General features: G+C 36.3%; 1 protein-coding gene across 1 annotated transcript; it reads right to left on the bottom strand.

The window, feature by feature from the left end:
- Positions 1–364: 364 nt before the first annotated feature.
- On the bottom strand, positions 365–2,754 carry LOC131826622 (membrane cofactor protein-like). The gene is given in 2 exon segments (XM_059166063.1): positions 365–1,980; positions 1,983–2,754. Coding segments are annotated over 2 exon segments (1,026 nt in total). The 5' UTR covers positions 2,740–2,754; the 3' UTR covers positions 365–1,711.
- Positions 2,755–26,663: the final 23,909 nt, after the last annotated feature.

Raw genomic sequence — 26,663 nt, 5'->3', positions numbered from 1 at the left:
TCAGTGAGGATATATCAACCCTAACTAAGAGTCAGCAGACATATCAGCTCCTCATTAGCACTGGTCATTGGAGAAGGGCAGTAAGCAGGGATGAGACAGATCTGGAATTTGAGAAACCAACTAGCCATAAGGTTGGATCTTAATTGGAGCCAACAGTTTCACACACTGTATTTGAAGAAATGAGATGATATTTCCTGTTGTGGTAAAAGAACTACACAAGGTTGAGCCAATAGGTTATAAAAATGACTGTCTATAGTTGAAAGGGGCTAAGCTAGACTGGGACATAAAATTGGTGGTTCTGAAATAAAAATAAGGCTTAATCATAACTGTGCTTAAAAAAGTAGTTATAGAATGGTGAATTGAATTTTTTTTCCCAATTTTCAGTGTTCCCATTTTTAATGTTAAGGGTCGAAGTAGAATACACATATTTGTAAGGCTGTTTACACAGAACAATACATAAAACACATCTTAAGAGTTGTTGAAAGAGTGAATAAAGACTTCTCAATCTTTGAACAAAAAGGATTTCAAAATCACTTTCTTTACAAATAAAATATAATTTATCTTGCACAATTCTCTAAATTTGGGTATTTCATTTAAAAAACTTATCTTCCCACCTAAATACTACCAGGGATACTGTGTTGAGTTGTCCTATAAATGCAGATGTTATTTAAGGGAAAACAGGCCAGAAGTTCATTCCCATATTCATACACTGTTCAAAGCAGCATCAAAGCATTCAAACCACATTAAAATGCTAGCATTATGGCTTAACGGCTGCACTTATCTGAGTGAAAAAAAAAAAAAAAAAAAACCTAGACAATGATTTTTATAGAACCCTTTTTTTCCCCTCCTGGTTTTACTGACGTAACTGACATGTAACATGGTATACATTTAAGGTGTGTACAGCCTGAACTGATAAGATATGTTGTGAAATGCTCACCACAGAATTTAGCTGATAGCACCACAATTACAAAAATTTTTGTCTTCCTGATCAGGACTTTTAAGATCTACTCTTAACAGCTTGCTAATATACAATATAGCAGCACCACACCACCAGGCCACACGTTAATTCTATCCCGGTATTTGCTAATGTTAAAACTGGATGTTTGTCCCCTTTGACGTTCTTCACCCAATTCTGCTCACACCCCTCGCAGAGCAACCACCAATCGGGTTTCTAGGAGTTTTTCCCTTTTTTTTTTTTTTGTTGTTGTTGTTTTTAGATTCTACAACAAGTAAAATCCTACAGTATGTGTCCTTCTGTTTCACTTTTATTTCACTTAGCAAAATGCCTGGAGGGTCCATATATTCTGCCCTCAACATCAAGATTTCCTTCTTTTCTATGGCTGAATAGTATGCCGCCATATTTGAGTAGCATGTTTTCTGTTAGAATGCCTCCCTCCATGGTTGTTTCTGCGTTGGGGCTCTTATAAATAATGCTGCAGTGAAAAGAGTGCTGTACAGTTATTTTGTTTCCTTTGGATATATACCCATGAGTGGAACTGTTGGATCATCCAATGATTCTCTGTTCTTAATCTTTTGAGGAACATTTGTACTGTTTTCCATAAAGCTGTGTGAATTTACTGTAGATCTCAAAGGATTTACCAGTGTGTAGAAACCTTTTAGTGATCGGCTGGCATAGTTGATTTAACCTGATAAGCATGGTATTCGGCCCCAGGTTCTCTTTCCCCCTGTCAGCAACCCCAACCGTTTTACTTCAACCCTTTCTTCTTGTGTCTTCTTGTGTCTTCCAACACAGGAAACCGCCAAGTACCACAACAACAGCAAGAACAGAAACAACGATCACCGCAATGATGCCTCCACCTAAAGTCTTAGGGCCATCAACGTTTGGGTCATCACCAGGGTTTGGGCGAGGTCCTTTAAGACACGTTGGCTTCGCAGGCTCCCAAATACTGTTACTACCACAGACTGCTGTGTTCTCACCCTCATGGTAATAACCCGGGTCGCATTCAAATGTGACTGTGCTTTGTAGTAGTATTTTTTTCTGAATCCTGATAACAGTCTTCCATTTTTAGGGTTTGGAAATGGACATTTGACGACTTTACACTCAGGAGGGTGACTACTCCTTACACCATTGCCAGTACAAATAAGATTACTCTCTCCAACAAGTGAATATTCATCTGGTCCATTTGAAGGATTACACCTGTAAATTACCACTTCATTATATTCAAATTCATCCTTCTCACTACCGGTATATTTTCCATTTGGTATTTTTCCAGGTGGTGGACACATTATCCTTATACATAGTGGGAGATCATCACTCCAAGTCACTTTTCTTTCATCAGCAGTAGAAATTTCACAGTATAGAATTCTTTCTCCAACTAGCCGATAACCTTCATTACAAGAATAGTGAATCTGCGAACCAAAGGAAAAAGATCCATTCACAGCGGCTAACTGGCCATTTACGGGTTCTCTTGGATGCTGACATTGTTTTGCTGTACAAGCCTCCTGAAGAGGTGTCCACATGTTATTAGCCTGACAAACGGAAGACATGGGAAGAGGAGGTAAAACAGGCTTGTATCCTGGTCGACAAACAAAGTATACTACGTCCCCAGGATTATAACTGGATTTAGTAGCATTTGGCTTCATAAACTCGAATCTTGGAGGAGGATCACAGGCATCATAGGGCTTGGGTATCAGGAGCACTGCGGCCATCAAAGAGATCTTAAAGCAACACCAAAAGGAAAAGCGCTTCTGCAGACAGCAGGGATGGGCTGTGACCATCTTCCCGGAGACCCGCGGGAAGCTGAGAGTTCGCCAAGCGACACTCTCCCAGGTCGGGGAGCAGACGCGAATGGTGAATTGAATTTAAACAAGGATGCCAAGACCATTTCATACCATTTCATTTCATACCAATGGTAGAAAGAATCATCTTTTTTTTCTTGGGAAACTAGATTAGCCACATGCAAAAGAATGAAATTGCATGTCTACTTCACATTAGAGATAAAAATTAACTGAAAATAGATTAAAGAGCTAAATGTAGAAGCTAAAACTATGCAACTCTTAAATGAAAACATAGGCACATATCTTTGTGACCTTAGATTAGGCAATGGATTCTTAGATATGATACTAAAGCATAAGCAACAAAAGAAAAATACGGATAATTTGAATTTCATCAGAATTAAAAACTTTTGCCCTTCAAATGACACCATCAAAGTGAAAAACAGAACATTTTTACAAATCCTATCTAGTAAGAGACTTGCATTTAGAATATATAAAGAATAGTTATTACTTAAAAAAAAAGACAAATAACCCAATTAAAAAATGAGAAAAGAATGTGAAGATATACTACCCCAAAAAAGAAATACAAATGTTTAACAACCATATAAAAAGGTGCAATATCATTGCATCAGGGAAATGCAAATCAGAATCACAATGAGATATTATTTTACATCTGTTACGATGGCAATAAACAAAAAGATAAATGTGTTCACTAGGATGTCGAGAAATTCGCATAGACGCTGGTAGGAATTTAACTTGGCACAGCCATTTTGGTGAATAATCTGGCAGCTCTTCCAGCAATTGAACCGATTTACCATAAGGCCCAGAAATTCTACTCCTAGGTATGAACCCAAGAGAAATAAAAATACATGGCCACACAAAAACTTGGAAATGGATGTTCAGAGCAGCATTATACTGAAAAGTGGCAACAATCCAAATGTTCATCAGCTGATTAATGGATAAATAATATATGGTATATTTATACAAGGGAATATTATTCAGCATTAAAAAGAAGGAATAAGTATGGATACGTTCTATAACATGAATTAACTTTGAAAACATTAGACTAAATGAAAGAAGGCAGGCACAAAGGTCCATATATGATATGATTCCATTTATATGAAATGTTCAGAATACACAAATACATAGAATAGAAAGTAGATTACTGGTTGCTTAGAGCTAAGGAGAATAAGGAGAAATGGAAGGGGGAATGACTGCTACAGGGCACAGTATTTCTTTTTGGATGAAAATATTCTAAAATTGATTGTAGTAATGGTCATACAACTCTGGATATACTAGTTGGACTGTACATTTTAATGGCTGGATTGTATAGTTTGTGAATTATATCTCAATAAGGATGTTAGCCAAAAAAGGTAGCAACAGAGCTCAGAGATGGGTCAAAGGAGAAGATGGAATATTCAGAAGTGGGTAAGTGATAATGAAGATCATAGAAGAGTGATGAAGAGTGAGATTAAGGAAAGATTTAGAGAATAGAATGAATGGGAAATGATTGGCAGTGAAAGTTAAGAGAGGGGGAAAAAGTTGAGGATGAGTCTGATCTTCTAGATTCAGTTATTAATAGCATCCCTGTGCTCCAGCTTGAGTCATTGAAAAATGCTTACTTTTGATCAACACTTTTCCTTTCCCAGGTCTTTCCCACTCAACATATATTCTGTTCTGCTGCATTTGCCATAAAAAATAATAAAGTGGGAAAATTTCTCCTGGCATATATAAGCCTTAGAAGAGGTTGATATTCAAAAATGACAGGTGAGGTGTTCCAGAGGAACAGCAAAACAATGAACTCGTTGAGTGGGAACTCTCTGTCCCACATCACCACAAAAAATGAACTATGGTGTTTCTGTTTGTGATTTTAAATTTCATTCACCTATTTTCCCTTTGCCCTTTTGTACAGTAGATGACTATGGGGAAGTGTTTCTGGTCGTGGAATTAGGGGGTTTCTTAAGAATCCAAAGGAATGAACAATTTTGAATTACCTGATATTTGAAATGCAAATTATTCAAACCCCCAGTGGGTTTATAAAGCAACTTGTTGACATAAGTGGTCATTAGTAGATTTATGTGACTGCTCATATTTGGGTTCTATGCTATTTAGTAGAACTCTCTTTGTGATGCCTTTATTTGAAGTCCTGTTAAACTTTCTCCTTCATACACAAGAAACAAGAAATCCCATTGGAATTTGCCCTCCCTAATCACTATTCCAAAGTAATGAAAGCTTTTATTAATTGTGCCTTTTAATATGCACTTACTGACAGGAAATCTCTCATCAAATAAATGACAAGATATTTTCTTAAAAAAAATAAACTAGAATAAGAGAGTTACTCTGACAAGATATTATCAGCCTTCAATTTACAGATGATATCTTACAGTCAAACCAGAGTAGAGAAAAAGGTTAATACACAAGAGGTATTCCACTCTCTTTGATTGAATGGCAGGGCTACCCAAATGCACCCAGGGCCAAGACCTCAGATTTCAAGTTGTTTTCATTAACAAGAAAAGTCCTTGTCATGTTCATGTTTCTTAATTTTTTCTTGAGAGTTTCTTTTTAAAAAATCATAAAAGTGATTGGAACAGAGAACTCAAAAAGTGATCAAGAATATCCTTTAAACAGAAAACAAACTGTACTTGATTTTTAGAACAACAAAATGACACTGTAATTTAAGTGGGAGTCTAAATTCATTTTTAAGTTATTTGCTTATATTCTTGTAATAGTGATATCCACAGTTCTCTCACCAGCTCTATGTGCCACAGCTGAATATATAGGCTTGAAGTTCCTAGCATCTTTCTACTGCTTCTCTCTGTTACATATTCACCGAGGTCCATTATTAGTGGGATATAATAGTGTTTATGGAATTGTCTTCCTAAACGACAACTTATGGGTAGGAATCAAAGAGATTAGTGTTGATTAATGTGGGTCAGAATCCACTGGTCCATGATAGGCTTGTAGGAAAAGCGGTCTTCCCTTAGGATCCCACAATCTTCACTCTTAGATACAAAAGGTTGATTTGATCCTCTTTTCTGGACGAAAGAAGTTGATTGTCTTCAGCAGGAAACCATTAAATTCTAAATGCTGAAAACCTATTAATATATTGTCTTCAGGGAACTCATACCCTCTACACAGATGTATCCCTGCATAAAAAGTCATATCAGCATTATCCCCATCCAAGAATGAGGAACCAAATATACCTTCATATCTGAGAAAACTTTTTATTGTAGAATTAAAGTAATAGGCAATTGGTTTTATTTCATTTAGGCTAATCTAATACATTAATCTATGTTATAGTTGAAGTAGAACATAACCAACAGTCCTACAGAATTTAGCCACTAAGCATAAAGTATTTCCAATGGAAAGTATGGTCAGAATTCCAATTTGGAATTCCAAATATCTCCTTGGAAATGGTGTTAATTTTTCCTCTGATATCATAGCCTCTTCCCACCACTGGCTGGAGCTTTCTCGGATCCAAGGTACTAGATAAGATATCCGGAACCAAGAGCAGTTTCCAGAGAGGCAAAATCTGGGAAGAGTTGCAATGAAAATTGCACATATTGGCTGTTAAAGTCTAGAAGACAAAAGTAACACATAAGGACTATCTGGTTACCAGTGTTACCCATTTCTTAAATACTGGACCTTAGATTTCTGTACTTGGGCTCCCTTCCCACACCACTCAGACCCCTTTAGGGAGCATATCTGCTTATGGCTCCAGGGCACTTTATATCAGCACCTTTCGAAGTGGCTCAGCTGAGTCAGAAACACCTGGACGTGGCCACATCTACTGAACTGGAATCTAATAGTGTTTATGTGGGTTTAGCATTTTAACTTTCTTACCTTTTAACAAGCTTCCAAGGTGATATTTATGAATTTTAGAATCTGAGAACCACTGTTTTAGAAGTAGAAAAAGGAGAGTGGGTGACTTTATTGTCTTTGTAACAATAATCTGAAACAGTACTAATGGGTGTGGATTACTCTTGTCATACTATATTGCAATTATGAGTTTATTTTTCTCTCTATTCCTCACTTGACTGTAAGCCCCTTGAAGGCAGAAACTGAATTTTATTTATCTGCATATTTCATATGTTCTGTATAATACTTGGTGTAAAGAGATATTCAATATTTCCTTTGAGATATTAATATTTATTGAGTAAATGAGTAAATGAGATAATCAAATATATCTAGAGATAAGGTAATTCTGGTATTTGCATTTTAGGAAGGAGTGAATTTCAGATGGAAATGTTACTTTAATGATGTTCATTGTGATTTGGGGGAGTTTTGTATGTTGCTATGTTTATCTAATTTTATTTATTTGCATTCTTTTTTATTTATTTACATTCTTAAACCTGCTTATTCATATGCTGTGAGTTTTTTATTTCTTTTCTGACATATTAATGTTTGTGTGCCAGAGATTTCAGAAGTGAAAACTTTTATGTTGTCTACCTGCATGCAAGTAACAAGTAAAGAAGATGTGTTTGTAGAGCTCATATGAAGAAGGATGAATGATATAGACAAGAGCTTGTAATTAGTGATTTTCAGAATCTCTTCCTAAATATCATATGATTTTTGTTCTGGCATATCTATTTTCTGTATTTTATTTTGTTTACTGGGAACATGAAAATGATCACAGTGATTCAGCTTATGGATTTTTAAAAAAGATTTTTATATATTTATTTGACAGACAGAGATCACAAGTAGGCAGAGAGGCAGGCAGAGAGAAAGGGAAGCAGGCTCCCTGCTGAGCAGAGAGCCTGATGCAGGGCTCCATCCCAGGACCTTGAGATCATGACCTGAGCCGAAGGCAGAGGCTTTAGCCCATTGAGCCACCCAGCGCCCCTGGATTTTTTATTTTTATGTTTTTCAGCTTAAAAAGGTGGTCTGCAGTCCTCTGAGATTTAGAATTGCAAGGTGCTAAGGCCTTGTTACTACTATAACTCCATTTTCAAAAACCTTGTCTTAATGTTATTTTTTTCAGTTTAAGTTTCAATGCATTCAGATATCCATGTCTCCTACCATCTTTTATATCTCCTCATTTAAAGAAATCTTACATTTCAAAGTATACTGCTTTATCTGAGTTTCTCTGAGCGTAGCTGGCTTTTCTTGCCTCCCACCTCCTCTTCATTTAATTAAGGCAAACCTATTTCCTGCCTTTTTGAAAAGCCTTCCATCACACCCAAATCAGTAGTCACATCGGGCTCAGGCTGATGGTTTTTGTTTTCTTTTTCCTTTTCTTTTCTTTTCTTTTCTTTTCTTTTCTTTTCTTTTCTTTTCTTTTCTCTCTTTCTCTCTCTCTCTCTTTTTTTTCCTATTATGTTCTGTTAGCCAGCATAAACCAGGCTGATCATTTTAAGTGTGATGTGATCTCTCTACTTTTTCTCTTTCTTCTTTTCCTTTCTTGTTTTTCCTTCTTCAAACAGGATTTATTTAAAGAGTTGTTCTAGTCTGATTCTTTCTCCAAAAACCTGAAAAACCCAACAATCATGCCCAAGATGTTATCATAAACCTAGTGGATTATTTGGTGGACAAAGGAGCAGAATGACATTCTCTGAGATCTTTGTTATTTTTATATTCTTGCAAGTCAGTGTATTACTTATTTATTTTTTCTCTTTCCAATATATGTTTTGGTTTCTTTGTGTGTACTTCATCACAAGTCTTGCTAAAATATGTTGAGGAAAGTGGGTGACAGCCAATATGTGACCAAATAATTCTGTTGCTTTACCTTATAGATGGTTTTCTAACACTGAGATAAACAATGGGTGCCTCCCCCAGATAAAAGAGTTTGGATTCAGTAACATACAGAGAAAACTATACCTTCTCAGTTGTCTATTTTAATAAATGTCTCACCACAAGTATTTTTGGATTTGCTTTGAGTCCCATAAGACCATGAGCAGTAAATTTGTATTATGAAAATAAGGCTTAAAAGTTGTGAATTTTCAAATACTTTATTTTGCTCCATCCACATACTCTACTTCTTTTTTCTCTCTTCTAACATGTCAACTGTAAGATATAATTTCTTCCATAATTCCTCAAATGATCACTGTGAAAATCCTGTCAAGTCTCTTCCTACCACAACTGAATATTTATAGATGATTTATAAAGTGTTGAAAACTAGAACTTATAATGGAGAATCTGACAAGGCCTAAAATGTTTCTGCACTGAAAGGCGTCAATAGAGCTGAAAAGCAGACATTACCAGAGAGAGCTACTCCTTTGCAGTGCTCCCATGGAAAGGAAGATAGCATATAGGCTGTTCAGAAAGGACCAGAAACACTGAAATAATCATGGAGTGTGCTTGTCTGTAGAGCCCTTACGCATAATGGATCTGAGAAAGCATTATAACAGCTTTCCTTTCAAGAGGATGACTTCTACTTAAAGTTTCCAGAGCCTAAAGTTTTATTCTGTTGTATGGATAAACATAGTGGAGTGGTTTCTCTCAGACTCATGCAATTGAAAGTTTCAGAGTGTCTCAGAAACATGTCTATGTTGTGGATGTCTGTGACATTCCTCTGAGTGGGAGAAAAGATAACTCAAATTTCAATTCTCTTTTATACTTTGTGAAAACAAAAATACAGAAAGAGTAAATCTACAGATAATTGAAAAACTTTCTGATGGCCAGTAGATTTAAACTTCTAACTAGGTGGTTCCTCAGAAAAAAGAACAAGCTGATTTGAGTTTTTCCTCCTCTTTTCTCCCCCTTCATATGACTCTTATTTTTTTTTTAAGATTTTATTTATTTATCAGAGAGAGAGAGAGCACAGGCAGACAGAATGACAGGCAGAGGCAGAGGGAGAAGCAGGCTCCCTGCCGAGCAAGGAGCCCGATGTGGGAGTCAATCCCAGGATGCTGGGATCATGACCTGAGCCGAAGGCAGCTGCTTAACCAACTGAGCCACCCAGGCATCCCCCTTTAGATGACTCTTGATGACAGCTGGTAATGACAAAGCATTGCCCCCAAAGTTAGATGATAGTGGTAAGAAGGAATTTAAAAGGGGCCAGATAATTCACAAAGAGAAATTGCAAATCCCTGGCTAATTATGAGCTAGAAAAAAATGGTCAAATATTCTAATCAAAAGAAAAAATCCACATGGATTTTTCTTTGAAGGGGTGTTATTGGAACTCTGTAAAAAAATAAATACATAGAACTGGTATTATGGGGTCAGAGAAGCCATTCAGCTTATAGGTAACTTTTACTGAGTGCTTAGTATATGCCAGACACTCTTACCAAGACTAAGAAGTTTTACTCGTATACCTCGTATTCTCATAAAAACCTATAAGTGATTGACTGTCATTATCCATATTTTCTAGTTAAAGAAATGGAGGCATAAAGAGATTAAACAACCAGTCTGTGAATGCACAGCTACCAAGAGTAAAATCTGAGACTGGAACCTAGGCAGTCTCGTACCAAAGACTCCCTTCCTGTCCAGGCTCTGCTTATTGCACTGGTCCTCTTGTCTGTGATGTCTGAAACACCTATGTGAGTTCATAGACCTTTGGTCTCTGAAACCTCTGCTATCATTTATTAATGTACACTTAATAACTGGCAGTCCTTAGTTATCTACAGAGTTAATTTTGTATGCTAGAAAAACTTGATTTCTAATGGAAGAGAAGAAGCAAATGTATGATGCAGGTTTAGTGAAATAATCAATTGACATGTGAACAAAAATATGATAATATGGATCAACCCATTTGCATAAATATTTATAAGGAAAAATCTCAGTGGAGTTAGGATTACTGGGGAAACTTAGAGGGATATTGATTTAATAAGAATTATACCTAGCATGGTAAGCTAAATAATGCTCCCCCAACCCCTACCAGGGATGATATCCTTGTCTTAATCCCCAGGACCTGTGAATACATTATTTTATGTGGCAAAAGATCTTGCAGAAATGATTAAGGTTAAGGAATTTGAGATGGGGAGATTATCCTGAATTACCTGGGGTGGGGGGAAAACTAATCATATCAGTGCTTAAAAGCAGAGAATTTTTCCCAGCTACTGTTTGGCAGAGTGATGTGATGACTGAAGAAGGATCAGGGGAAATTTCATTGTAATTGACTTTGAAGGTGGAGGAAGCCACCTTTGGGATCCAAGGAATGCTAACAGCCTCTAGAAGTTAGAAAAGGCAAGGAGGTAGAGTCTTCCCTATAGTCTCCAGAAAGGAACATAGTCTTTGTGTTGATTTTAGACTGGTGATACTTGTGTCAGACTTTTGACCTACAGAATTGTAAAATAATAGTTTGTATTGTTTAAACCACTAAGTTTCCAATAATTTGTTATAGCAGCAATAGAAAATGAATATACCTAACTTATATTTGTTTAACAGTTCAGAATTTCCAAAGAACTCTCACTGAAGAATTCTCAATGTGTCCCAGAGCATTCTGGTGGGTTAGGTTGGGCAAATGAGGAAACAGAAGCTCAGAGATGCTAAGAGACTTTTCCAAGGTTTTCTTATTATTTACCAAGATTTTGCAGCTAGCTCATGGCAGAACTAACCTTCAAATCTAAGGCATGTGCTACTCTGCACTCTGTGGTGTTCATGTACAGAATGGTCTAACATGTCAGTGAATCCCTTCATTGGACATTTACACTAACTAATTAATGGATAGTTGGTAAAGCTGATCTAGTGCTATATCATAGAGGCTGAAGAAAAAAGAATTTGAGATAGTAAATAGGCTTTCAAACCTTCTTGATTATATAGCTATAAATTAAAAAAACTTTTTCATAGTTAGTGTCCAAGAGGATCTGTATTGTCCTCAAAGGTTCCTGGTTTTTATAAACTATAAAATCATTTACACTATAAAATGAAAAATTGTTTTCTTCAAGATTCATCATGCCAAAATTCATAGTGGTTATGATTATGTAATAAACCATATTGATAAAATGTCCCTGTGATCTGAATAAGGCAAATAATTAGAGTAACTTGCTTTGCAATCTTCTTTTACATTGTGAACCTTCTGGTTAAATCATCGTACATTTAGAATTCCAGACATTAATGTAAAAGGAGGGAATGCCTGTCCAGTTCAATCTATGCCACAGAGACCAAAGTGCCCATGTTGCATAGCCACCAAACACAAAAAATAACTTTCAATAATTTGTTATTTGTAATATACAAACCATCAGACACAAAATGAGAACTTGAATATTGAAAATTATAATTTGCCTGAAGAAATGGAGGCTTAGAAAAAAGGATGACTCATGTGTTCAATAAACTTCTGCAATTATCAAGACATCTAATGAAAATGGATGAGAATAAAAAGTCAATGTGTATTCTTCACGAAAAGAAGCTTCAACAAAATCATATTAATATATTCTGTTCTAACTAGATACATTCACATACTGGGTTTAAGTGTAATTCCTAGAATACTGTTAAATTCCAACCTGTGCAACGGTATAGGTTATTGTAAATGTTCCCAAACTGTACATCTAATTAGTTTTAACTTATTTATTTTATTTAGCCATTTGGTCATAGAGAATAATCTTCTCTAATCCCATTAGTGATCACTTACCTTATAATTTATTTGCCATTTTCTGTTTTTTCTTCAATGGATCCACAAAATATCGAAAGTATCTCAATCTCATCTAAATAACATTTTAAATATTTGAATATTTAAATGTATCTAAGTCACATATGTTACTTAGATGAGATTTAGATGTGTATCTAAAATAACAAAAATACTGAGTTTCTAATATGCAAGTCATTTTGGTTGTACTGGATTAAGTATAATACTAAGAAAATAATGTTGGCGGGAACATTCAAGAAATTCATGCTCTTTCAGTGTTTCTTATTGCAAAACATAAACACGTGTGAAAATATATGTTGTTCTTTCAGACAATCTCATGGTATTATCAATGGCTTTTACTTACACTGGGTAGCTTTTAGTTATACACACATTCTGTGTGTATAGTATTTACATAGCATAGTATAGCATACATAGTATACTTGATGTTCCTGTAGGGCCATTGTATCTGCCTATAGCATGTTTAAAAAAAAAAAAAAAGAAAGAAAAACCCCTCTCTGATATGAGCCTATTGGTACACATTATTTGGTCAGGGTTTCCTTTGGGGTAGTAGTCAGGTATGAGGGATGAAGCACAGCATGGCAAGGTCGAAGACTGTGGCTAAGTCATGGAAAGAAAGTAGGAAGATGCAGAGCAAGCAGTGCAGAAACTCAGTCAAGCTGAAGGGGACTGAGCTACACAAGATCACTGTCCAGGCCACACGTTTCTACTTTCAACTTAGTGATTTCAGAGGTGGGATGCATTCTCCAATTTAGTTAAAGCTGGGTTGGTAAAAGACAAGATCTATTTGGGGATTGTGCATAGAAAATTGGTAATTTAAAAAGGCGTGGTAAAGATAAGAGGATGTGGACAATGGAGACCTCAGAGGTTTTTCAGCAAATGTCCCATGGTCAGAACTCTAATTTAGGAAAACTAGATGACCCGCTAATTGAGGCAGAATTGGGATGGATTGCTAAAGTCTTCTGTTGTGGCAGGTCACAGAAAAGATGTAACCACCTGTTGACTGGTGAGCTGGACCTGTGTACTCAGAGACGCCTCACCTCCTCCCGTCCTTGGAATGTGTGTCCTGCTTGCCTTTCCTGCTCCAAAAACATAGCCTTGAGATAATAATATGGTATTGAGAACACCGGCTTCACAGTCTATCCGACTGTACCCAGTTAAGGCATCCTTCTACATCTTAAAGTTTAAAGATGCAAGTGGTGCAAGGATCCATTTGCCTTGAGACTGCCCAGGACCAGCCTTTATCTAAGTTCTCTTTGCTTATTAAAACTGCCCCCAGTCCCCTGGGAATGGCCTGACTCTTTCTTCCTCTCCCTGCCCTCTGTGTATGAGGCCTCTTTCAGATTACTCCAGGGAAGCTCCTGAGACGGTTGTGAACTGACATTGTCTCAAGCCAGTATAAGCATTACCTATGTCTGCATGTAGGATTGTTGCTTGAAAAATAGTAAAGATTTCTGAGAAATGAGAATATTAGTAGACTGTTTTTTTCCATGCTTCTGAACATAAATAGCATAATTATTGTGTTATAGTGCTATAGACAGCTATACTTTAATTATGTATTATTAATAATTATATAAGTGTTATGTTGATCTATTTTAAAGTAGTTCTGTAGAAACATGGTATGTGTAAATGAACTCTAATACACATCTGGGGTTTGGTTATTAGCATTTGAAGTCCATTTCACCAGGAATCAACATTTTCAAAATGGTTACTTAGCACTTCAAATATATTTATTAAAATATACTCCATTGTCTCTCATGAGAGACTATGGACTCTGAAAAACAATCTGAGGGGTTTGAAATGGTGGGGGGGTGGGAGGTTGCGGTACCAGGTGGTGGATATTATAGAGGGCATGGATTGCATGGAGCACTGGGTGTGGTGCAAAAATAATGAATACTGTTTTTCTGAAAATAAATAAATTAATTAAAAAAATAAAAATAATAAATAAATAAATAAAAATATACCCCAGAGTGTTTCTTCATTATCATTGGCTAGGATAGATGTATGGCTAAAATACTATAGAACCCTCACTGCCTTGAATAAATTTCCAGTAAAAATTAGTAAAAATCTATACTCCCATTAGTCCTATGTTTCCCTTCTTCCTAGAGAAATCACAAACTGGATTCTACTCCAAGGTTGACTTCACAAGCTGTCAGAATGCTGTTGTATTCACCTTGGAGTGATTCTCTCATGCAATGTGGTAGTCAGCGTATTTAGGCAGAGTTTGGATTTCCCCCCCAAGCTATGTAACAGATTGTGTGATCATTTTGCTAATACATGCTTGTAAATTTGGTAGAATTTTGTTCTGAGACCTTTTCTCTTCATTGTAAGACAGCATCTATTAGTAAGATTGTGAGAAAAGGGTTGTAGAGTTCCCACATAACTACTCACAGAGTCTACTAATATTACCTAAAAGAACCTAATATTTGTTAAATGATCTAATTGATTTGGATCACTTTATAATCCATCTAAACATATCTAAGCAAATCCAGAACTAAATATAATTAATCTTCATATCTATATATAGCTACATACATACTCATATTTATATTCATGCCCATAGCTCTGTTTTTCTTTAAGAAGAAGTAGTCAGAAAGGCAGTAAGAGAAAGAGGAGGAAGTGATGCCCTAGAAATCCAAGAGGGACATTGATTTAGGAGGGAAGAGGACAATAGTTTGGTAGTTTTACACGGTTTCTACCTAAGTTGGAACTACATTTTCCAGAATGTCCTTTTCTGTATGAGTAGCTGTATCCCCAAAAGAGATATGCATCGAATTTGGAAGGCAGCAGTATGAATGAAACCCTTGTTTCTCTCTCTCTCTCTCTCTTTCTCCTTCTTTTCATATTCTTTTTAATTTAAATTTTGTTAGCATATGCAATATTGGTTTCTGGAGTAGAATTCAGTAATTTGTCCCTTACATACAACACCCAGTGTCTGTCACAAGTGCCCTCCTTCATACCCATCATCTAGCCCACTCCCACCCACCTTCCTCCATCAACCCTCAGTAGTCACTTATGGCTTGTTTCCCACTCTCCTTTTCTTTTTTCTTTTTCCTTTTCCCCTTTCCCATGTGTTCATCTGTTTTTTTGTTTTTTTATTAAGTTAAATTAATTTTTTTTCAGTGTTCCAAAATTCATTGTTTATGCCCCACACCCAGGGCTCCATGCAATACGTGCCCTCCTTAATACCTACCACAAGGTTCACCCAAACCCCCCGCTTCCCTTCCCTCCAAAACCCTCAGTTTGTTTCTCAGATTCCACAGTCTCTCATGGTTTGTCTACCCCTCCAATTTCCCCCAACTCACTTCTCTGCTCCATCTCCCAATGTCATCCAACTTATTCCTTATGCTCCACAATTAAGTAAAAACATATGATAACTGACTCTCTGTTTGACTTATTTCATTCAGCATAATCTCCTCTAGTCCTGTCCATGTTGATACAAAAGTTGGGTATTCATCCTTTCTGATGGAGGCATAATACTCCATTGTGTGTGTGTGTGTGTATACATATACATATATATATAAGAAGACCATATCTTCTTTATCCATTCATCTGTTGAAGAGCATCTTAGCTCTTTCCACAGTTTGGTGACCATGGCCATTGCTGCTATGAACATTGGGGTACAGATGGTCCTTCTTTTCACTACGTCTGTATCTTTGGGGTAAATACCCAGTAGTGCAATTGCAGGGTCATAGGGTAGCTCTATTTTTAATTTCTTAAGGAATCTCCACATTGTTTTCCAAAGTGGCTGCACCAAATTGCATTCCCACCAACAATGTAAGAGGTTTCCCCTTTCTCCACATCCTCTCCACCACTTGTTGTTTACTGTTTTGTTGATTTTGGCCACTCTGACTGGTATAAGGTGGTATCTCAATGTGGTTTTGATTTGAATCTCCCTGATGGCTAATGATGATGAATATTTTTTCATGTATCTGTTAGCCATTTGTAGGTCTTTAGAGAAGTGTCTGTTCATGTCTTCTGCCCATTTTTTGGCGTGATTATCTGTTTTGTTTGTGTTGAGTTTGAGGTGCTCATCTGTTTTCTTTATTAAATTCCACATGTGAGTGAGATCATATGATATTTGTCTTTCTCTGACTTATTTCACTTAGCATTATAATACACTCTAATTCTATCCACATGTCTGCAAAAGACCATAGCTCTCTTTAAAGTTATAGTGGTTAAATGTGGTGAGAGATAGGTACAGAAGTTCTAGCAAGTTTTAGCTTGTTCTTGTTTTCCCTGCTCTGTACCCAACTCTTCTTTCTGACTTCCAGCTTTGTAGTGACTCCAACAGCAACCCTCATAGTGATCCCAGGGCCACTACCAGACATAGGACAACAATTTTCTATGGATCCATTAAGCAACTCTTCCATTCTCAATAGCCACTCCAGCAGCTAGATGCACCTGCTGTCCCAGATTCTCCAGCAAGCTCCAACTTGTCTACCTGTGCCAGTGTTTGTTAGAGAGTCTTATCTGATTATTTCCACATCTTCTACAGCTCCTTCCACAATTTTGTAATATCTAATTCCTATAACAAATACTGCATTCCATATTCTCAAAGTGATTCTGTTTTCCTGACCAAACACTCACTGATGAAAATGTCAAGTGTTGCAAAAAGAGAAGTAAAATAAAGATGAGAAAGTTTTCCTTGAATGAAGTAACCAAGAGGTTGTTGCACTTTTTAATGCATTTTATCTGTAGCAGCTAGACAGAAGAAATATCAAAGTCAGTTGAGAAATGGAGGAAAATGAGGAAGTAGAGAGAGAGAAAAAAAAATGCAATGTTACACACTTCCATTCCTCTATTTATTCCATTCCCCTACACTATTTTGCTACTCTTAGTTTAAAATGCTTGTCCTTTTACTAAACTGAAAACTCGTTGAGTAAAATGGTTCTTTGATATTTGTAGCAACTAATACAAATACTTGGCACCAACTAGACAATTTAAAACTTGTTTAATAAAAGAAAGATTAATATGCATAATTTTAATTAACATTGAAACTTCAGACTGAACTTGAAAGAACTAACTCTTTTGCCTTAAATTAGCAATAGTTTGTATTGCTACAATAGTTATATTGGAGTGGGTAGAAAATTATTCTGGAAAGGAGCTGGAAAAGGAGAAAAAGAAAAAAATAAAAGCATGCCTAGTTGAACCTGATAATTGCAGGACATGTTGGTTATACCGTATTGAAAACAAGAGATAAAATTAGCCAGCCATTTCATTGCTTACTATTGATTTGCTGAAGAATTATTGGGATTTTCTAATTCTTTTCTTTGTCATGGACTCCACTGACAATGTGACAAATGTATGGATCTTCTCTCCAGATAAATTCCCATGTATATGTAGATCATTTTGCTTTCATTTTAAGATGTTCACAAAATTTCTCTGGGATAAGAATCCCTACAATAAATAAGATAACAGATAATAGGTATTGTCTGTTAAACTTCCATCTCAGTTTCTCACTGTCTTATTTTCTCTCTCTTTCCCTCAACCTCTGTAAGTCAAGTATCTCTTTCAATTTTTTTTTTTCTTTATAGCAGTAGCTTTGCATGATCTGCAGTTACTTAGTTCAGATAATGACCACAGTCCTACAGCATTTTTAGTGATCTCCACTAAGAAGTGGAGTAAGGAGAATATAAGGAAGCTTTTTATAAGAAACTGATTTAAGTTTGTCCATATCAAATTCTATTTAGGAAAATATGGTTAAAATTTCTATAATTTATACATTTACATTTTTCTCTTTAAAAATTAAATATAATTAACATACAGTATTCTATTCATTTCAGGTGTACAATATAATGATTCAACAATTCTATATGTTGCTACTCAAGATAAGTGTACTTTTTAAAAGATATACTTTATTTGAGAGAGACAACAACAGAGAAAGAGAGAGAGCACATGAGCAGGGTGAGGGGCAGAGAAAGAAGCAAACTCTCCACTGAGCAGAGAGCCTGATGCAGGGCTGGATGCGGTCCTGGATGCAGGGCTTGATCCTGGGACTCCAGGATCATGACCTGAGCCAAAGGCAAAAGCTTAACTGACTGAGTCACCCAGGCACCTAAATGTACTCTTGGTTCCCTTTAACTGTTTCATCTTTCCCCCACCCCCACCTCTGGCAAACACCAATTTGTTTTCTGTTAAGAAGGGGTTTTTTTTGGGGGGGGGGGTCTCTTTTTGTTTGTTTGTTTTTAAAATTCTAAAAATGAGTGAAATCATACAGTATTTGTCCTTCTCTGACTTATTTCACTTAGCATAATACCCTCTAGGTCTATCCATGTCATTGCAAATGGCAAGATCTCATTCTTTTCGTGGCTGAGTAATATTTCAGTGTGTCTGTGTACATATACCACATCCAAGTGTCCAGTAATAAATGAATGGATAAAGAAGATGTGGTATACATATGCACACTCAATGGGATTTTTTTACCTACATATATTTTAAGAGGTATAATAAAATGGGTGTACAGATTTTAAGTTTTTAGCTTTTAGGATAAAATTAGAGGTTATGCATATTATTCTCCATCTCTCATCTACTCTCTATGTATCCTCCTGCTTAAAGAAACTCTTACTTACCTTCATAGTATACTATAAAAGTTTGCTTCTGACTTAATAACTCCCTTTTACAGTGAAATAAATGAATCAGTGTTCTGGTAAACACTATAGTAATTGGTATTACTATATACCAATTCACTCAAAGCAGCTGACTCAATAGAGCAGTGAAATGACCTGGTAAAGATCCAAGACAGAACCGACTTGGTGACAATAATTTGAGGTTGGAGTATTGTCCTTCAAAAAATGCTGTACTCTCTGAGCAAGCATCCAAAATGTGATAGTGTTTCTCCAGTAGCTTCATGAACAACAGAGACCTCTACATTGCTTTGTGAAACAAAGGATAGAAGTATGGGTGATTCCTTAGACTATTGGTTAATATACAAAAATTTTGCTTTCTATTCCTATAACTTAGATCTATGCTAATTAGAGATCTTGGTTCTTAATGGAGGAATGCTTTTAACACAAGTCACAATAAGAGTCTGACAAATCTCAGTGAACTAGATGTTGAGAGTGCTCGCCTAGCCATATTGGTCTCTTTATACCACTAAGTCAGTAGGTAAAAAGAGAGTGCCTAGCTTGTGATTGATTTTGATGATTAAGGGGAAATAGTCTATACAATGGGAGCTGAGGGCATTTTACCTAGAACCCAGGAAATCATCTGGGTATTCCTTACAACTCCTAGGTTCAGGGATAAAAGTTAATGGAAGACTGCAGCAATCAAGTGCAGGCAGGACCAGTAGGGGTTCAGATCCTTCAAAAATTAAGGTAAACAAGTATGGTATCTGGATACTGACTGATGACAATGGAAGTGTGGATGGAACTATGAACATGGGCATCATAAATATAAACTGGGATCTTGTAAGCAATAACAGACCAAAGCTATTAGAGGAATGTCAGTTTTTTTTTCTTTAAACTGTCCCTTTTCTGCCTGTTTTATATAAAGTATGCTCATGGTGGTTATCTTCTTAATTTTGTCTTCAGATGCCAGGATATGAAAGGATTGTGGCTATACTAAAAAAGTAATGATCATTAACTCCAGACGAGTAAAGGTGACTGGTGGGACTTTGGTCTTCATTCTTTGGAGAGAGGATGAGTCAGTATTTGTTAAATTGAAAGAGAGTTAAGTCATGGTACATGTAAGCATACTGTTGTTTATGAATTTCAGTATTTATTCATTTGGTATGGATGGATGATAAGTTAGCCAAAGGACTGGCTTATGCTCGATAGACTTCTCTTTTTAATCAAATAGCATTTATTCATTTGCCCTCCAGTATTCTTTCTTATACCTCAGGGACTAGAAGCTTTCAAACTGTCTTAAAAAAATTCTCTCGTAGACTTATTTTAGATTCCACCAATGAGAGACACATATGAAATTATTGCATCTTCAGCAAAAGTAAACATACATAGAAGTTTGACAAATGGTAACCATGAGATTTTGTAACTCCTCGGAGTGTTTGTCTATGAACCACCTGACTCATGCTTCAGACAGCTGGGATTATTAGCAGTGGTTTCTTGTGATTCTTACAGCTTCCTAAAACCTGGCATCAAACCAGAGAACAAACAGTAAGGAGTTTTTTGTTGTTGTTGTTGTTATTGTTTACTTCACTAGCTCCTTCAAATGACTTTGTAGGAATCAGGTTCCCAATATTATGTCCCTTTCTCTTTAAAAATGCCTAGAGTGGGTCCTGCTTCCCTGCTGGATTCAATTTTCCTGCTGGAATTGTGACTGATACATCGAGTTCACAAATGATATTCCTTCCCCTTTCACAGAAAAACATATTCTTGCAAAAAGCATATCAGGTCAAGGATTTTTTTTTTCACACAATGCCAAGCTATGGCTTTGACTAGTCTTTTGATTTAGCTCTATGTGGCAATTTAGGAAGGGTCTTAGAATTCTCTTGGAAAATATAGATGTCTAGAGGAAATAGAAGAAGCAGAACTGATGGTTAACACAGAACAAGAGATTAAAGACTCCAAACTAATTTTCCACTATCTTGGTTTCTCAGGCATGGAGATGATTGCATATTTCTAGAGTTGGCATAATTAGTTACAGTGAACATGTACATGCAGGATCGGGCAGTTAACTCTGGAGAGTCAATGATAATCAACATTCTCATCATCGCAATTAACATGGAGCAAGTCCTTACTGCATATTCACTAAGTGCCTTATGTGAATTTTCCATTTAATCCTTCCAACAATATTCTGAAGTAGCCATTAATTATACTCTTTTCATATATAAGAAACTAAAGCATCAAGAGTTTAAGTTACATGTTCAAGCATACACATCTAGCCAATAGTGGAATGATGGTACTTGGAAACACATGCATAATTGGCATGGTCAACACTGTTTCATAATAGTCTGAAATTTATTAACTATCAAATGCAAAATAGCCTTCCTAACCTCACCTAGTGACTGTTAGTTATATCTGTCACAGGTGCTAATTTAAGAAAGCCATGGAGATTTCAGAAAGTTTATGGGTTTAAGAGGAGGAAAGGAAGAAACTGAAAAGGTCAGATGGTTTTGGTGTTCTGACTCCAGTGTGGGACCACACAGAATCAAATGTGTCAAAGGAGGATAATGGTTGCCCAATCTCCAGCTTCCCAAATGTTAAGTCTTTGGCTCTTTCCCAGATTTATGGAACTGTCTGGTAGAGAAAGTTGTGGATAAGGAGTTAAAACGAGAATATTACTGGCTCTTCCCCAGTGTGTTTATATATTTAAGCTTCCAATACTAAAAATTCTACCAAAATGTATGGGTATGGCAAGAGATCTGTAATATAGTGTGTGTATGTGTGGGGGGTGTAACACATTCTAAGATGCTCATGTAAAAGATACTACCTCAATGCAAGAAATTCTTTTTTTATCAACATAACAGTATTTTGTCAAGCTAGTAAATTTCCAGTTTATTAACATATTTAGATTTATGTATATAGGTACCAATATGTTGTGCTACGCTCCATAAATGAAATGACTTAAGAATAAAAGAAAAAAATAATTGGGGTTTTAGAATTTTCAGGTACTTAGCCACTTGATACTCTTGAAACTTCTTAATGATGTTACAGGAAATTAATTCTGTGTAGGTTCTACATTAGCTAGAAAAGTAATCATTCTCCATCTTACTCAGAGTTTAGGAATATATTACTAGATGCTATGGAGAATACCATGGAACAAAATATATAATCTATTCCTCCAAAGACCAAAACCAGGTTGGGTATGGAAGACACATTTGTATTTAAAGTTAAAATACAATACAAAGAAACATACGAATAAATATGTTAGATATTAAAATATTAGGCTAATACTGGTGGTGTATAGAATCCATAGAAAATTTGGTACCTGGTAATATGTAGCTAAACAGGGAAGAGAAGGGAAGGAATTTCAGGTGGGTGAGTAACTTGGGCAAATGTAAAGTGAAGTCTAATAAACAGTGAACATACAATTTAGCCAAGGCATTCACAGAAAGGAAAGATGAAAGCATTCATCTTGTGTGTGGAAGAAAAAATTATCAAGCGATTTCTAAGCTGAGGGACATGGTAAACATATGGCTCTGCCCGTATTCACAGAAACAAATCCTGATTTTTCTAAAAGAGTTTATAAAATATTTGATCCGTAACAAATTTTCTCCTCTGTTCACTTGGTGGTAGATATCCAAAGATCATAAACCTTTTCACAAGTGTTATGCTGCTTCAGTTTGCTTCCAAACACTGTTTTTGAGTGTTTCAGTATTTCCCCTCTGGAAGGCAGTTGTCAAGGAATGATTACAAAATGTCCTTTGAAACATGACTAGCAGCACATTGAAAGAGGCTGTTTCAGTGGACCGAATTCATGGCTGCCTCCCACATTTGGCATGTTCTTACCAACAGAACAGGAAACAGAAAGCATATTTGTTTAGTCAGGAAACTTGCATTCATTGTTTGTGCTGGCTGCACGGGAGGGTGAGTGGGTATTTATATTACTGTTCTGATTGCAGGGCACTTTTGATTCCTCATTAATGGTGTTTGGAGAGTTGTGAAAAGAAATATAACAGCACACAGTTATTTTCATAGACTTCCTTCAAAGTAGTATAATTACTACAAATATTGCCTTAGTCTCCTACTGAGACAATCAGAACCTAATTTCAGATAGAATAAAATGCAAGTAAAAGAAAACAAAAGGCCTAAACCAGCTAACGCTTTTAACTATGATAGGATTTTTACATATGCATTTAGTAGGACCCTAGTTATTTCCAAATAATAATTTCCATTTATTTTGGAATTTAAGAATGTATCAGAAATATGTTTTTTTCTTCTATTTCATACTTTTCTCTTGCTTTCTGGATTATTCGTGGGTATATTGACATCATTTTTGCTCATCTTTGGATAATACACAGAAACTGTTTCAACTCCCCAGACTTCCTTCCTGAGCACAAAAACTCCTAGAGGACCAGATATTTCTTCCACAACCTCTACATTCCTTACTCAGTATATCTGCAGAGCCTTGAATCTGTTAGGACCCAGACATCAAATGCTGCCTTGCGGTGGAAACATTTAATATTAATCAAATATATACTTCATTATGTTAAAAACATTATGTTTTTTTGTTTTTATTTTGTTTTGAAAGTCCTTTCTGACTAGCAGAATCTCCCCCCTCCTCCCACCCCAATTAGGCATCTGCTGTGTGGAAGTTTTCCTTGAACTCTGTGAAGTGTTGTTTGTTTGTTTGTTTGTTTATCCATTGTTCAAAAGCTCCTTTACCCTGAGAGGCTAAGAAGGAAAGTAAAATGTGAGAAAAACCTTGGGGAATATTCTAAGCCATTATATTAACTTTGGCAAACTAAAGTATAGCTAGTCCCAAACTGATTGTTTCCCTTACAAAAAATGTGGTCTACTATTGCCAAATACTCAGTTTTAGAAAAGAAATTAAATACTGACATTTGATATAAAATTTCCCAATTAAAAATGAGTCATATACTTCAAAGCATGACTAAAATCTAGGCTTCAGGGCTGCCATTAACAGCTTGTGAACTTTTATATAGTAATAAATGTGGCAGATGTTTGGCCTCCTGAAGAATGAAAACCAATGAACTATGTCCGAGATCTGTGTTGACAACAGCCATTTTATTTCACACTAAAAGTGTTAGCTACAAATGAGTCATGTAATTTTACATCATTTATCAGTACTTAAATACTTTATATCCATATTTCCAATTACATATCCCCCCAGCCCCCTACCCAAGGCACCTACCCATCCCTCCCTCCCTCCTTTCCTCCGTCCCTCCCTCCATTTAACAATCCACACACATATACATATGAGGTGTAGTTGTTCAAGTCTGAGCTCTGGAGTCAACCACCGAGGTCCCTATATTGAGTCTACCAGCTATTAATGAAGTACCCTTGGGGATTCACTTAGCCTCCAGTGCCTTAGTTTTTTCACCTGTAACATGTGAATAATGACAGTCACTCAAGCATAGAGTTGTTCTGAGGACTGAGATTAGTTTTTGCCTGAATCTTCAGTAATGTTTAACTTTCTGGGCATTTTCACGCCTGCTGCTAGGGAACAAAAAAGTGATCTCATTGATTCCCTTTCCACCCACCAGTGTGAGATGCTCCGATAAAAGCAGAAATGAGAACAAGAGCCCTCTGGACATGCACTGTAGTGTAAAAACTTAGCATGGTTTGAAGAAGACAATTTTGTCACAAAGCCCTTAGCCATTAGAGCTTCTGTGACCCCAATGCTAGGCTGCTTTAAAAATAAGTCTTATGTCTATTTTTTTTTTTTTTCAGATGGCGGCTTACAGACTGGTTATGGGCACATGTCCTTCTTTAAATCTCTATTTCTCTGTCTCAGTCATCTATTTCACAAAATGAATTCTTCATGTTACAAGAGAATTTAGAGTAGTGTTGCTTTAAATAGCAAACTTTCAATGCATTCAAAGTATGAATCAATTTATGAAAAATTGATTTACACACAACTTTACAGGAACAAATCTATTGCATAGAAGCTGTTACAAGACTCCATCCAATGAGCTTTAACAAATGTGGAACCCATTGTTTGTCTAAGAACTAACTTTTCACGACCCCCACCCCAATTTCCTCAACATCCACATGTTTGTTCAGTTCACCAGATAACTGGTGTCTGAATTGAATACGCATTGTAAGAAAATTTCATAATAGTCAATACAAAGCCCAGACACAGCATTAAGTGTTTTGCAACAGAGAATATTATTCTACTTACTGATTGCCTGTCAGTAAAAATTGATGATTTTCCAAAGCAAAAAGCAAACATAAAATCCTTATTATGCAGAGTGATCACTCTACCACATGAACTGCATAGCTTGTTTTTGGTTTCGGTTTTGCTAGTTATTCGTTGGTCCTAAAAAAAAAAAAAAAAAAAAAAAAACTCAACCCTAAACACATTCTCAGCAGGGAAATTCTAGCAGACCTCCTTGACAGGCCATCAAAGTGCCATTTACAAGCCTGTAAATAATACCCTTATAGCCAGGTAAATGCAAAAAGATAAAAACAAGAACATATTCCTTGAGGTGGACCTTCATTTCTATTTGCCTATTCATTCAGGACCTGTTGTACCAATAATTACTCCTTGTGCTTCTGGTCATAAATATAAAATTATTTCACTTATTTGGCATTGACATACAATTAATACATGTATTGATGATAAATGGTACCTTTCCTATTCTTTTAGTGTTTAGCCAAAGGCCCCAAAGTTAAGGAGAATATGTGTAAAATGCCAACAAGTTTTAAAGAGAGATGCTAGATTCATCAGCATTCAGACGTAGCAAGATATAAACTGCTTCTGTTATACTTCCTTCATCTTATATAAGAAAAGAAAGTTTGAAAATAATTGATAGGATAAATGAAAAGGAATTGGTGCTCCGTTAGTGTTCTTGGGAAAACCATCTCTGTGTCTACTGGGGTGGTGTGTCCCAAAGACTGTGAGATTTGCCTCTGACCTGGAAAGGCCTGAAGGCAAGGGGCAGGGGAAAACAACTGTAAGGGAAAGTGAGGGTCAGGAAGGAGGGCAGGAGGGAGTCAGAGCTGGGAATGGCAAGGATATGGTTTGCTTTCCAATGGCCAGAGTGGTCAAGTAGCTAAGTAGCTGGGCTTGAGCTGTTTGGGAGTTTGGAGTATGATAGAACTGTCCTCAAAGTCACCACAGAAGCAAGAGCCTAAGTGCATGTGCCTTTGGATCAGTTGCCAAGGGGTTGCCATAAAGCCAAAGGGAGAGGCAATGGCTTGGGGATTAGGAAGCAATAAATCATCTCCTTGCCACCTCCACTTCAGGGGACATCTTTACATTGGATGAGAGTTGATGTTCTGATTTAAATCTGAGTTGATATGATGTTAATGCTTGAAGATGAGATTGTTCTATTGTTTAAAATTGGGATCTTCGAGAGATATTGTTCAAATATTTCTGTAATAGAGAAGAGAAATTAGAAAGCAGATTAGCTAGGGTATATTTAAATGAGGTATGTTTCATGAGGAGAAAAATAAAAATTTTTCTGATTGGGATAATTGAGCTGACTGATTCAATAAACTGTTGCTTATACATTGGAATGAACTAAAAATAGACTTTAAAATTAGGAAATAGCAAGGCAGTGGGATTTACACAGTTCTCCGAAATAAAATGCCATGATAAATAGAAACTCTGAGAATATTATTTAATATTTTATTAAAAATAATTCTCTGCCAAAGCTCAGGATGACAGGCTCATTACCATTACTCAAAATGTCACCTACACCTTATCTGGGAATCACCTAGACTTCTGGCTCTCCATTTTCTGTTAAGTTGGGTCTCTCTTAAAAGTAACTTTTCAACAAGTACTTTTTTTTTCCCCATCCTGATCTAATCTTATAGTC

Source organism: Mustela lutreola, chromosome 3 (genome assembly GCF_030435805.1).
Source record: "Mustela lutreola isolate mMusLut2 chromosome 3, mMusLut2.pri, whole genome shotgun sequence".
NCBI classification, from domain to species: domain Eukaryota; kingdom Metazoa; phylum Chordata; class Mammalia; order Carnivora; family Mustelidae; genus Mustela; species Mustela lutreola.
Note: the sequence above shows the minus strand (reverse complement) of the source record. Positions and strands in the feature narration are given on the sequence as shown.